We start from the raw sequence: 14,876 nt of genomic DNA on the forward strand, positions 1-14,876 counted from the left end.
GGCTTAGAACAAGGTGATTCTGTTACTTGTTTTGATTCTTTAACATCATTAGCTTTTATAAAGACAGCACTGAATAGTGTTGAGTGCTGGCTCATGTTTACAAAGGAAATATATTGGATGGTGAAGAGTATGCAATCTGGAGCCAATCTGCCTGAATACAAAACCCAAGTCCTCCGCTTACTGTGTGTGAAATCTTGCACAAGATACCTGATGTTTCAGTTGCCATGGTTGCATAATAGATATCCCCAAACATGATGGCTCACAATTCTGTGTGTCAGAAATTTGGACAGGACATAGCAGAGCCTGCTTGTCTCATGTCTCACTTTCTGAACTAGCAGCTGGATGACTTAGAAACTAGGAATTGGAATCATCTTCAAATGACTCATTTACTAATGATGGATACTGTTTTCTGACACCTGAGCTAGTGTTGTTTGCTGGAACACCTACACATATTTCTCCATGTGGTCTCAATTCCTTACAATATGGTGTCTGGTTCCAGGGACGAATGTCCCCCAAAAGAGGTCCAGAGGTCCAGGCAGAAGCTGTGTGTGTGTGTGTGTGTGTGTGTGTGTGTGTGTGTGTCTATGTCTGTGTGTGTGTGTGCGTGTATGAAATAAACTGGCTTCTTTAAAACTAGCTTTTTTAATAAACTAGCCTGGAAAGTCACATAGCATCCTTTCCACCATACTTTATCGGCTGGTGAAAACACAAGTCTAGCCAGGTTCAAGGGAAAGATAAATAGACTATGCTTCTTGATAGGAAGTAACAGGGTTCTGGAACAACTTGTGAGAATGAAATATTTCTGTGGCCTTTTTTGGGAAAATACAATTTGCATTACCTGACTTTTCTTGCCTTTGTTTTCCTGTCTGTTAAATGCGGATAATAATGTAAAAACTGAGATGATTGCTATTGTCTCAGTTCTTTCCATTGTGTGTGGAATTTATAAATTAACATTCCAGCCCTATTTCTAAGTTATTGTCTTTGTATCACAGGGTGAAACATTAAAATAGATGATCTATAGTTTTCTGCAAAGAGAACTCAGTTCTCTAATTATAATTCCCTATTCCTTACTTGCCTACTATGAGAGGGAAAGAGAAGGGGAAGAGTGAGAAAAATAAACTAAAAATGGAGAAAATGGAGCAAATGTCGAATATGAAATCCATGTCTTAACGAATAAGAAAGTTCAAGTGAAAAAGAATATGGAGAACTACTATTTGCATACCTTGGGGTCTCAATCTCCTTCAATATTCAGCATTTTTGGTGACAGAAACTATGGTTTCTCAATACTTTGGGAATCATGGTCTAATTAGGTAATCCCAGAAAAATGCTGTGTACAGTCTCAAAGGGTTCACATACCTTGTGAACATCAATGATGGACCCAGAGAAAAAACTCTTGCTGAGGCTGGACAATGTAGTGTGTCCTTAGAATAATGTTCATTACAAAAAATGTTGTGTGAGTGCTCTTTATAGACTTCTTTCAAACCTTCACCTCTCAAGCGGTGTACCAAGTAATACAAGTTCTGTGTTCTAATTATATATTTGTGTGATTTGTACTATAAATCCTTCACACAAGACCACAAATTCTTATGGTTCACCATTATATCCCAGAACTTATCATATAGTAGTAATTAAATTCGAAGTTTTGAATAGGTAATTAATGAAAATGAATGAATGAATGAATGAATGAATGAAGTAACACTGTAAACTCAGAGCACAATTATTTTAACATGCACCAATTGTAATCACGTTTTTCTTTAATGGCTTTAGGAACAAATTGTTTTTCAAGTTCACATTTAGCCAAGACCTTAAGTAGAAAGATTCTATAGGTAAGATTCAGCTGGATTTGAATTTAAAAGTATGTGAGCCATCTTACTTCCCTTATTAGTTTCTGCTTTCTTCTCACTTTTTATTATATTGCTGACCCCCAACTTGTGTGCCCTTATTAAATATCTTCTACCGCTAACCAATTATAAGCTTTTCAATGCCAGTAGTGGTTGCATTATTTCCCTTGGACATATGTCCACTGGTATCATTTCCTCTTTGTTTCATTCACATGTAGTGATAATATTGGTTAAAATTAAACAAGTCAAAGTTGTAAGGCGGACCCACAGTTGTAAGGTGGAACAAAAAAAAAAATTTCAAAAAGTGTCAGTAGAATATCATTATTTAAAATTTTTAAAAACCTGAAACCTCATTGCACATGTGAAGGTCACTGATCGTCAGGAATAGGTAGTACATTGGCAAATACTTCTGTAAATTCATTACTGAGAAATGATCATGTAAAATATCATGACTGATGTAACAATTTTTTGAAGATTCATCGACGTAACTGTACAATTTGATTTATTGGTATCTAATTAAGGCATATAAAGCAGTAAGAACTGGTATCATACAGAAATTGAAAGTAAACTGCATATTACACAGTTTAGCAAAGCATGAAGTACCAAATATATCCTCAATAAAGTGCCATTTAATACGTTCAGTGCAAATCCCACAACTTTTGTAGCACTCCTCTCTAATGCAAGGTTTATTTATAGGAGCTATCTAGGGCTTGAAAGAAATGTAATTGAGAAGTAGAAGACTTCAGATATCAGGGTTGTGTTTATCCTAAACCAAACAAACAAAAACACTCAACATGATTCGTCATCCCACTTTCAGTAGAATATTGATCAATGATCCATCGTCATCACTTGAGGCTTATATTTTAATAAGTTGTTACCATATCAGAAAGAACTGTAACCATTTTTTTCCCAAAAGCATCCCCATCAAAGTAAAAGATTCCTGGATACTTGGTCCTCCTACCAAAAGATAATTCTATGTGATTTCAGATAAGTTTATTAGATTAAAGTTTCTAAAGTTTGAAATTGCCGTGCCAGAATTAGGACAAGGACATTTAAAATGGTTCTCAGTTCATCATTTTGGCTTTTTGAAGAACAGCTGTGGCATACTATTCATCATTAGAGATCAATATGGATACAAGGCTTTCATGAGAAATATGTTTGTTGACCTTAATAAATCTTTAGCTGTGCAAATACAGAAATATTTGTACAGGCAATTTTCTGCTGAATTACATTTCATCTATGCACATTCTCATACCGCAGTATATTTTTTAACAACTTATACTAAAGGTTTGATGTGATGGCAGTTTTCCCAAAGAAACATTTTTAATTGCTTCACAATGGTGGTTTTTGTATCTAGTTATTTAATCATCATTATCATCATCATGATTAATCTACATTTATGTGTTTTGAAACTTTTTGCTACTGTAAAAATTGTTGTAATGAATAAGGCTTTTGCTTAAATAAATTTACATAAAATGAATTACTAGATTAACAAGTTTGAAAATATTTAAGGCTGTTGATAAATTCCACATTTTTTGAAGCACCAGAGAAAATTATATGTGCTAGAAATGTAAAAAGAATCAACAACTGAACTTGAATTCATACATCTCATTTAAAATGATAGGTAGCTCCTAGTTTGCCAATTGGTAATATTACCAAAGTTATATTCTAAGGGATTTGTATTAGATTTAACATATATTTCTTTAGTCATGAGGGGATACTATAAGGTCCTCAGGTGCTCACAGATTTAACCTTTAATATAGTTAAAGTATACTAGGAGCAAATAATGGCTCTCTCATGGTGCTTCTAAATATTGAGTTCCTTGTCTTTGTCTTCACTCTTTAATTCTCTATTTTCAGTGAGTGCCACCACTCTGAACCTCTTGAAAATGGGATTCTAAGCTTCCAAGGGTGTTCTACCTATTTGAGCACTGGGGAAAGGAAAAGGGGGTAGGAAACTGGAAGAAAACCTCTAGGAAGCCGGGAAGAGCATCTCAGGACTGATCCTTCCCAAAGCATTATGGAGGGAAGTGTGGGAAAGAGGGAGAACAAAAATCAGACAGACTCTGGTAAATCAGTGTTCAAAAAAAAAAAAAAAAGGAAAGAAAGAAAGAAACCAGGCACGTCAAGAAAGAAAATTACTAAGTCCAAGGAGGATGTTGGTATCAGAGGAAGCACCTTTTTAACTTTAATATTTTTCTACAATATATAATATAATCTTAGTAGATGATTCAAATGATGTTGAAAAAAATTCAAGGAAATTGAAAGGACTTTAATTAAATATATATATTTATTTATCTTCTAGAAAATACAAGATGATTCACTCGAAGAAAATTTGCGTTTAGCTCAAGAATATCAGGAATTACAGACTACTTTCTTAACAGAAAAGGACAATTATTTCAATCTATATGATAGACAGTTATCACTTGATGCTTCGATTCAAGCTAAGAAACAGGTAGGTTTTCATATTTTTTTCCTAATAATGATTTATTTGACATGCGTGCTGCAGAAAGTAACAAGAAAGGACCACCGACGGTGGTCCTTTGTATGCCACCAAATGGCATATTCCCTCCTTGTAAATTTTTGGTGAATATTTTTATCAACCTTTGAAATGAAATTTTGAATGGATATTTGAGAAATGAAAAAACTTAGTTTCTCATCCACCATTTCATACTAATTTGTTCTATTATGACCTGGAATACCAAGTTTTTGTAGTTAAAGATTTAAATATATTATCATAGATTTCAAATTTCAATTCTATCTATAGGTAAGTTTCCACGATATGCCTCAAAATCCTCTTCATGATGTATGGACTCCAAATGTTTGTTTCTATTTTCTTAATAAATAGGGGTATTAATTATAAACTTAGAGAGTATATGACCCTCTGTGTTTAGTGGAAATCACTAGAAATTCTCACATATTTTGTAAAAGGTTCTGTAATAATAAAAATAGAAAAGTAAAATACACAATACTCCGCAAATGGAAGAGGAAAGAAAAAGCTCCACTTCGAGTGTTAAGATACAGCCACTTCCTCTGTATTCTTCTCCAGATACTCATTGACAAAAACAATTATTTCCCTTTGAATTTCTGTATCTTCCCAGAATTTAAATTTCAAAATTTGGAGGTATGCTTGTTTTTTTAACAATTCACCTAGTCATAAGAACCGGTAGGCTGCTAATGAATCCTTTCTCGTACAGTCATCACCCATATTACTCTACTGTAAATTAGTAGTTTAAAATTCCAGTGCTGTATTTATCCCTCCGTATGGTGGAATATTGGAAAGACAGAGGCCAGGATTTGAGTGCATCTCTACCAGTTACTAGCTCAGTGATCTTGGCAAGTTATGTATCCTTTCTGGCCTCGGTTTTCTCATCTGTGAAATAAGATTTACCTCAGAGGAAAACTGATAAGTAATAAGAAGGAGACATCCATAGTTATTTTTGAAAATAAAGAGATACTATGCAACTATAACTAACTATTGCATTCATCTGGTATGCTGCTTATGTTTGCCATCTATCTGCTCTCCTGAGAGTTAAAGCTTCTGAATATATTGAGAGAGAGAGAGAGAGAGAGAGAGAGAGAGAGAGTGTGTGTGTGTGTGTGTGTGTGTGTATTTTTCTCTTAAAAATTAGTAGCACGATGAAGGCAGATTAAGAAATAAATGTGTTTGTGAACAAATTGATAGTACAACTATATGCCAAAAGCTTGGTGTCCTCAAACCATGTGCCGGATTGAAAGAAAGGACTTTAATGGAACATTTGTCCAATCACTTCATGCATTTGACGTTGTTATTGAGGCTAAACATGTTCTATTTGTTCCTGATAATTGAGGAGGAGAAAATAATCAATGGATATACTGTATTTCCTTTTCCTTTTCTAACCAGAAGGGAAACCAAAATAAATTTTATGTACACTTGTTATCAGTTTATTTAGAATCCTTTGGTGGAAAATGACCAATAGATACTCATAAATAGTGAAGAAACCAGGCCTTTAAGAGAGTCCCTAACACACTACTTCCATAGTAAGAATAAAATCGTCTTGATGTTGGAATTAAAGCAAATTGTGATTCAAGATCCAAGGAGTGAGACCCTGGTATGAACAGACAGTGAGGTATGCTAGGAGATGGAGTTTATATTTGTGATGATCCCTCAAACGAATCACTTTTAGCACACCTGTTTCAGGGAAACTTTCAAAGATTTATTTGTACTTCCAATCATTTTTCATTTCCATCCTTCAGCGATGGAGGTCATTAAGTGCAGGCTGCCCTTGTCAGTGTCATGTAGGATCAATTTGCTGCAATGGACAGAGAGGCCTTATTGATGCTGTTAAATCTGTCAGTGAGAAATCGTATGTCATTAGCGTCTAATGCACTGCTTACGGGATGGAATTTGGCCATCAAAACTGAAAAAAAAACCCTTAATATTTTAGTTCCCTTCTTTGATATTGCAGCATTTCCTGCATATATATATTATAGGTTTTAGTCCTTTGACCAGTTTAGTTTTGGGTATGCAAAAAAACCATTCAGCCTCTCATTCCCTTGTTGAATTTTCTTGTCATATAAAATGGATCTCACTTTAAGGAATTTTGTGTATTATTTTCCTGTTTTTAGAATAACTTTATGGCTTCTAGACATATATTTCTTTTGGCATGGTAAATTATATTTTGATGCTTGTGCTTCTTAAGGAGTATTATTCTCTCTACACAAATTATACATTTTCATACTTTGTATTTTTAGGCTAAAAGTAGCAAAGCTTAATGGAGAAGCAAAACAAATTAAATATAAAAAATAATGATGTCCCCTTCCTTAACACAATTTTATTTACAACCTTCAAGTGTTAGAATGTTCTAGTGTTACTCTTGGTGATAAAATTATGTCTGCTTCCGTTGTGCATGCTTCTTGATACTTTCCTGTACTTCAGAATTTTGCAGTGATGAATATTTCCCCCTTTAAAAATCAGAAACAAACAAAAATGTGCAAAATTCTTATCTTCCCTGTTCATGGGTAACGATAGAATAGAATCCAATCTAAAGATCTCGAAATTTAAAATAACACTAAAGGGGAATAAAAGAAAAATATCTGAAAAACAGGTTGCACTTCTGTGTAAAAATAGACATGTTCATCATTTTCATTAAAAGATTTCAAAAATATTTTCAAACTATTTCAAAATATTTAAACCCATGAATAGATTGGTAAAATCACGTTTGTTTTCATTGCCATCTCCAATTCTTCAAGTCTGCCAAGAAAGGTAAGCTAAAAGCAAGCAAGCCAATGTTGATGTGTTCTGTTGGCTGAGAACACGATTCCTTTCAAAACTGGTTAAAAAATATTTTTAATTCTTTTGTGAACTACTTGTGAAGCCTCACCTTTGCCTGCTCCAGTTCTCAGGACTTTCAGACTAAGGGAATACAAATCATTAGAGAATCAGTCGGAACTTAACTGGCACTTAGAGGGACTTGGTATCCGTACCATCCAGCTTGCACACATTGTCTCTGTAATGTCCATCAGTAATCCTCTAAAGTTTTTGTCATTATTGGTGTTATAGTCATCTCCAGTTTAAGATAAGGGGCTGAGATTGAGTGTGTCACAGCGTCACCTGAGTGAAAGGAACAGTTAACTGAGATAGGAATCAAACAGGATTTTCAGAAATCCAACCCATTTCATAACTGTGGCATACCTCTGTAATGTGTCATTATTAAACATTCCTACATATGTCTCATCAGGCTCTGTAAAGCATGTAAAAGCCACATCGGTCATGCATTATGCCACCAGTGTCCATCTGAAACAGATTATTTGATTCAGTAATTGTTTTTGTAATTTTATCTCATTGAAGCTGTGTTTTCAACAATGATTTTCTCATGGGGAAGGAACTACTTATTTATTATAAATTATTTAATTTTCACAGGGATTATCGATAATTTCTGCAATTCTAAAATTGTAAAAATTTTGAACTGGATATGCCTTTACAAATGTTACCCAATTGTTTAAAAGATAATTTCACACACACACACATACACACTAAAAAATTAAAAATAAAACACAGGGGTGCCACACAATAAAAAAATAAAAAATAGTGGCTCCTGAGTGGCTCAGTGGGTTAAGTGTCCGACTTCAGCTCAAGTCATGATCTCGCGGTTCGTGAGTTCCGGCACCACATTGGGCTCTGCGGGGATGGTGCCTGAAGCCTGCTTGGAATTCTCTTTCTCCTTCTCTCTTTGCCCCTCCCCCATTCACATGGAGCTTGCTCACGCTCTCTCCCTCTCTCTTTCAAAAATAAATAAACATTTAAAAAAAATAGAAAGTAAAATAAAAGATTACTTCACAAGTGAGGAACCGTAGGACCACAGTGGCTCAGTGATTTACCACATATACAGTTAATTAGAAGAAAAGCTGGCCTAGGACACAGCTGTCTTAACTTACATTCAAATAGTCTCTCCAACCAGCTATAAAATGAGCATGTGCTGTGATATTTTTTGAAGGTTTGAGTGGACCAGTAGTTGAAAAGTAGTAAGAGTAACTACAATAGATATGCTCAGATTGGAATCACCTTTAATAACCTGGCCTTATTAAGGAGTCACGTAGGGACATAAATCAGAGGACTACTTTGGAGCTGTAGGGGACACTTCTATGTCTCACAGAATTCAAACACTATTCATTCATTCATTAATTCAATTATTCAAAATAAATTATTAATCATCCATTGTACTTATATCCTTTCTTTTGATACAATAAAAGACACAGGAATATGCCACCTCATCTCAGCTACCATGCTGAATGCTGTGATCCCCAGAGACCAAGGGACTTTTTTGCTAGAAGACAGCATAGAATCCGAGCCCAACAACATCCTGTCTTTACCCCACCAGTGGAAGAATCACGGATTTTTCCTGTCTAATCTCCTTCCCCTAGGTCTCAATGGACAAAGTTTCCATTTTAACCTCTCAAAAATATTATATCATCCCTAGATTTCATTAGCACATTTTCTCTTCCCTCTTTCAGTTTTCGAACATGGGTTTCCTCTAATACTTACCTTACATCGATTTGATGAGGAATCAACGTCAATTCCAGCAATAAACAAAGTTATTTTCTTAAGGAAGTATGAAAGCTATTTTAGTTCTCCTTTTCATTAAGTATTTTGTATTGCTTGTTATTTTGTGAACACTAAAATATATAAAATTGGGTTTCGAGTAGTGATTTTTGAGTGCTTGTTTCAGTGTAGATGGAAATCCATTCCTTTGCCAAGAAAATCATAATTTCTTAAGTAGTTTCATCACAGGCACACACTGAGGAGTTGCTGTACCTTATACACTGATAAGCTTGTATTAAGTTTCTACTGGCCCCTTTTCTCTGAAGAGCTCTCAAGAGATCTCTGAATAGCTTTTGTGATCCTGAGACAGGAGTAGACAGTTGGTCATCTATTGCTTTATCCCATTGAGTCTCCCTTCTGTTGTCCAAACTCTGTAAGAAAAACAACAAAAATTAAATGTTTATTTCTGGCCAGTACTTTAGAAAAGTCATCTTAGCTTAAATCAAACAAGCTTTTCAGTCTAGCACCAGTTTTGAGTGAATTGTAGACTTATGTATCCTTCAAGCAATTTTGAGATAGTGATCTAGTGGAGTTGTGCAGCAACAAGCAGTTTTTAATGTTCGCAAAAGCTTAAAAGTGATTTCTAGAATGTGACAGGATCCCTGATATGTCAAAGACACTCAAGGTAGAATTTTCATATCTAGAGATGATTGTTGAACAACACTGGTTTGAACTTCACAGGACTAATTATCCATAGACCTTTTTCAGTATATATATTGGGAAACATTTTTTGAGATTTGTGACAATTTGAAAAAACTCACAGATGAACCATGTAGCCTAAAAATATCAAAAAAAAAATTAAAGAAAAGCTAGGTATGTCATGTATGCATGAACCATATGTAGATACTAGCCTATTTTATCATTTGCTACCATAAGATATACACTAATCTATTTTAAAATGTTAAATTGTATCAAAACTTACACACACAAACTTATAAACCGTACACGGCACCATCTGCAGCCAAGAGAAATGTAAACAATAAACAAGATGCAGTATTAAGTCATAACTTCATGAAATTAACTGCAGTACATATTGTATCACCGTAATAATTCCATAGCCACCTCCTATTGCTACTGTGGTATGCTCAGATGTTGTATCTACTCGAAAGGCCCTGTGTGTGCTCATCATCTCTGTGTGAGCATTTCCTCTCTGCAGCAAATTGCTATTGTAGTAAAAGTGATTTCAGGGTGCCTGGGTGGCTCAGTTAGTTAAGTAATCTGACTCTTGATTTCAGCTCAGGTCATGATCTGAGGGCCCATGAGTTCAAGCCCAGTGTCAGACTCTGCACTGACAGTATGGAGCCTGCATGAGATATTCATTCTCTCTCTCTCTCTCTCTCTCTCTCTCTCTTAAAATAAATAAATAAACTTAAAAAAGGGATCTCAGGATATATGGATATCTGGCAGCGCCTGGAGACATTTTTGATGATCACAGCTGGGGATGTTGGAAGGAGTATTTGTGGTATCTAATGAGTAGAGGCCAAGGATACTGTTAATATCTTTCACACACACACCAAAACCTTTTTCAGCTTAAAATATCAATAGAGCTAAAGTTAAACCCTAATATATGCATAAAGAACTTCAGACACAGAGCTAGAGATAGATTTATTATATGCTTATCATAAAAATATTTTACATATATATGTATATGGCACACTGCATACTATACCTCCTTTTAAAATACTTAAACCACATTTGCATATTAAAGATTCTGAACAATCCCATTTTAAGAAACCTGTTGATTCTAATAACCCTGAATTTCCTGTGGTGCTTGGAACCCTTTCTTAGGAAACCTATTTACAACTAACAATATTTAATAGATTAAGCCTTGCAAAATATTATTCTATAGAGAATTGGAGAAGATTTCATGTCATAAAATCATACATTCAGGAAATTTTGCTTATATATAACTTGTAAGAGGGAGTAAATAAAGTATTCTTTATGCTATGTGTAAGGCCCTAGAAAAACTTGAAATATTTTCTAATAAATAGGTTGTGTTCTTTGGAATCCATACAGACTTAGAACTTGACTTTTTTAAATGTCATAGTGTAGCTACAAAATGATATCATAGTTTTTAATCACCCAAAGACCATTTAAAAAATTACAATAACATAAGTAAAATGTTCATTATATGCACCTCCTATAAATAGGTATATTTTCTACTTACACTTGTCTAATGCAGGACTTAGAACTGCAACTGATTTGCAATTCTGTGGGAGTATCAGTATAATGATTTTTTTACTTTTGAACTATACATATGCATCACAATGACATAAACATTTGAAAAAAACTGCTCTTGTAATCATCTCTCCCCAAGTCTACAGAGCTGTATCTTACAATCATTTATTAACATGAATATTAATATAAGAAATGCATATTCATATACTAAATGTTTTCTGTAGGTCATTTGTTCTTTTCTCAGAGTTTTACTCTTATTGAAGGTAGGAAGGAATATCTATGGGCAACTTCTTTAATCCCTCAGAGCCTCTAAAAAAAAATGGAAATACTAATGTCTGCCTAGCAGGATTATTGTAAAAAGCATTTCATAGTAGTTAACATTTGTGAAGCACTTACTATGCGTGAGGCACTTTGCAAGCTTTTATATGTAATTTTAGTTAATTTATTCAGCAACCGTATCGAACATAAATATACATTTAAGTGGAAAGCACCTACAATAGTTTTTCACAAACTGTATTTATGTTTGTGAAAGATATGACTTTCTGTAGAAAATAAGAGTTCTGATATTGTCATTATTCCTTAGATAGCATATATCCCTTATCTCTTATACAAAATCTTGGTATAGCTATACTATTATAGAAGAGCTTCTAGCTTATGATAGATAAAAAATAGTTTACGCAACCTGAGAATATAGTGTGAATTAAGGAGAGAGAGGACAGAAAGGTAGGGTATAGTGACGTTATGATAATCAGTTAAAAACTCATGCAGGTGCTGAAAGGCATAGAGCAATGGACAGGCACCACCTTGGTTAGGTAAAACTGACAGAGGGTTGTAGAGTAGAAAGTCCTATATGAGAAAGTTAGCAACAACTTGGGCTAGTCAGAGTTACATCCAAATCTTGTACTAAAAAACACCGTCAGAACATATACATTTAGTAAAAGAGCTCATTCACAATAGCTGTAACAACCAGAAGTTTCCTAGAAACAACTCAAACAGGAAATATGTTATTAGAACCATTGTGAAGAAGTCTGTGAAAGTTCACAGATGGAGGAGAAAATAATAAAAGCAACATACACCATGACAGTCCTCAATATTTTAATTTGATGGGATCTGGCATCTTCACATTGCAATTGTAAAACAATTCCACACAATCTATAATCACTTCAAATGTGACACAACTAAGCAGGATTTTATTTATATCCACATTTCCAGAGGACATATTTTGTTTCTAGTGAAATGTGTTCTACTTATCCATATTCTACGTATACCTATATTTTATGTATTCTACGTATTCTACGTATTCTACGTATTCTACGTATTCTACGTATTCTACGTATTCTACGTATACCTATACCTATACCTATACCTATACCTATACCTATACCTATACCTATACCTATACCTATACCTATACCTGATTTTCCAACTAAGAAAGAAGTTATTCAGCTTTTTTAGGTTCCTTAATAAATTCACTAGGCACTGGTTGATAGGTTATATTTCTTTTGGTTTTTTGAAATGAACCTGTGGAGGGGCGCCTGGATGGCTCAGTCAGTTAAGGCGTCCGACTTCGGCTCAGGTCACGATCTCAGGACTCATGAGTTCAAGCCCCGCGTCAAACTCTGTGCTGACAGCTCAGAGCCTGGAGCCTGCTTCGGGTTCAGTGTCTCCTCCCTATCTCTCTTCCCTATCTCTCCCTTCCCCCTCCCTCACCCCCTCTCAAAAATAAATAAACATTAAAAAAAAAAGAAAAAAATGGACCTCAGGAAATTAACATTACCACAAAATATATTTAATTTACCTGTACAATCTGACCTTTTAGGTGTTTGTTAATTAATGAGTATGGAAAAATATTGTGGACAGATAGGCATTAAAAACATTTTCCCTTTGTCCCTACTTTGATAGGATACTTTCCTATCAAAGTAATCCTAAATATGACAGATTCCTTTTGTAAATCTTGTTCCATCACAGTAAATCACCAATTAAAAAAAAAACATGTACACACAGCCAACACATTATCTAAAAAGAGGAAAGATAATAATGCAGTGAAAAATATAGTTTTAAAATTCTGTAAAGTTGTGTCAGATATAAAATCATTTTCAAATTATTTCCTTGGTGCTGGTAATCAGAAATATGTGGTCTTTCAAGAAAAAAAACCCTCATTTTAAAGAAGATATGCAGTGTACTCATAGGTTATTGAAAAAAAGTACATAAAACAAAGCTACTATCTGCATTGATGTACATAGAAAAAGAGCAAAAATGTTATCTGTAAAAGCAGAAAAGAATTTGGCCTGCTTGACTTTTTGTATCAAGCATGCTACAGCAATCTTTTGATTCTAATATGAAACTATAGTAAGGATCATTGCACTAATGCATGAGGATTTGTGATAATGTTGCAGAAATTTTACTGTCAAAACTGAACTGCAGTGTAATGACTTTTGTTATCATGGTTTCTAATAACTATTCAGCATGAATTGACCCTACATATGTTTTGCTGCAATAATATATCAGTAACTCAAAAAGCTAAAAAGGAAATAAAAACAGTCAATACAGTACTATGTATGACTTCATGATAACCTTTCTCCATTCTTACTATTAATATCGTTAGAACAATTGTAACATAGACACTGTGCAAACTACAGCATCATATGGAAATGAAAGCTTAGACATGTGACAGTTCTGGCCAAATACACCTAAAAAATACTTTACAAGAAAACTATATCCCCCTCTGTTCACACTGAGAACTAGGTACTGACTGGTCCCTTACTACTTCAGAGTCTGTTACCCTCAGCTGTAGGGAGCCTCTTATATGTTTCTCTTCTTTCCATAACAATGTGTTAGTTTGTTCTACCTTTTATGAGATGTCCCTCCCTTCCTATCTATCTGTCTCTCTCTCCCTCCCTTCCTTTCTTTCTTTCTTTCTTTCTTTCTTTCTTTCTTTCTTTCTTTTCTTTCTTTCTTTCTTTCTTTCTCTTTCTTTTCTTTCTTTCTTTCTTTCTTTCTTTCTTTCTTTCTTTCTTTCTATCTTTGCATCTCTCCTTCTCCATTGGAGGATACTTTCACTTAACCATCTCTCCATTGCAGTAAATAAGAGAAAATAAATTCTCCATTACACACCTTGTATGTGGCTGCCACCATGCTATGCATTTATAAGTGTAAAACATTGAACCCTGCACCTGCTTATAACATAGTCAGTTATAGATAGTGTTCTCATTATTCTTCTCATGTCTCTCATGCTATTCTTCTTATTTAATTTGTAAAAACTCTTTAAGACAAGTGAAAATACTCCCATTTTTTCTTAGGAAACTAAGGGCTGGTATAACAAAGTACCACAGACTGGGTGACTTAAACCAGTGACCTCATTTTAAGTTAATTATCTCTGTAAAGAGCTTATCTCTAATTACAGTCACTTTCTGAGTCCTGGGGGTAGGGTTTCAACATAAGAATTTTGGGGGGAGAGGGACAGTAAAACCCATAACAGGTGCTTTGTAATTTAAGGCCACACTACTTGTCAGTGGGAAACAGTGCTGGGATTGAAACCCAGGTCTGCTGTACTCAGCCACATGGACTTTCTACTATTCCATAGTTTCTCTTATATTCTTTTTCTCTACCCTGATCAACCCATTATTCAACCTGTGCATCATTATATCTCTTTAAATGCAAAGGTCTTTGAATTATAAGGACTTTGTAACATCTGTGACACTGGGTGTACAATCAAGCAGTGCCTAGTAATGAAATAGTTTTTGATGGAGAGATTTTATGTTTTATACAGGAAATAGC

The 14,876-nt window shown here is 34.5% G+C and overlaps 1 protein-coding gene across 1 annotated transcript in view; it reads left to right on the forward strand.

Moving 5' to 3' along the window:
* The window catches only part of CCDC178 (coiled-coil domain containing 178), a 410,140-nt gene that overhangs the window by 268,427 nt on the left and 126,837 nt on the right, over positions 1-14,876 (forward strand). The window contains exon 19 of the mRNA XM_047086870.1: positions 4,146-4,295. Within this exon, the coding sequence (XP_046942826.1) occupies positions 4,146-4,295 (150 nt within the window). The remainder of the gene's footprint in view (positions 1-4,145; positions 4,296-14,876) is intronic.

Source organism: Lynx rufus, unplaced genomic scaffold (genome assembly GCF_022079265.1).
Source record: "Lynx rufus isolate CCGP_SWC_20201006 ecotype Redwood Valley unplaced genomic scaffold, mLynRuf1.p SCAF_22, whole genome shotgun sequence".
NCBI classification, from domain to species: Eukaryota; Metazoa; Chordata; class Mammalia; order Carnivora; family Felidae; genus Lynx; species Lynx rufus.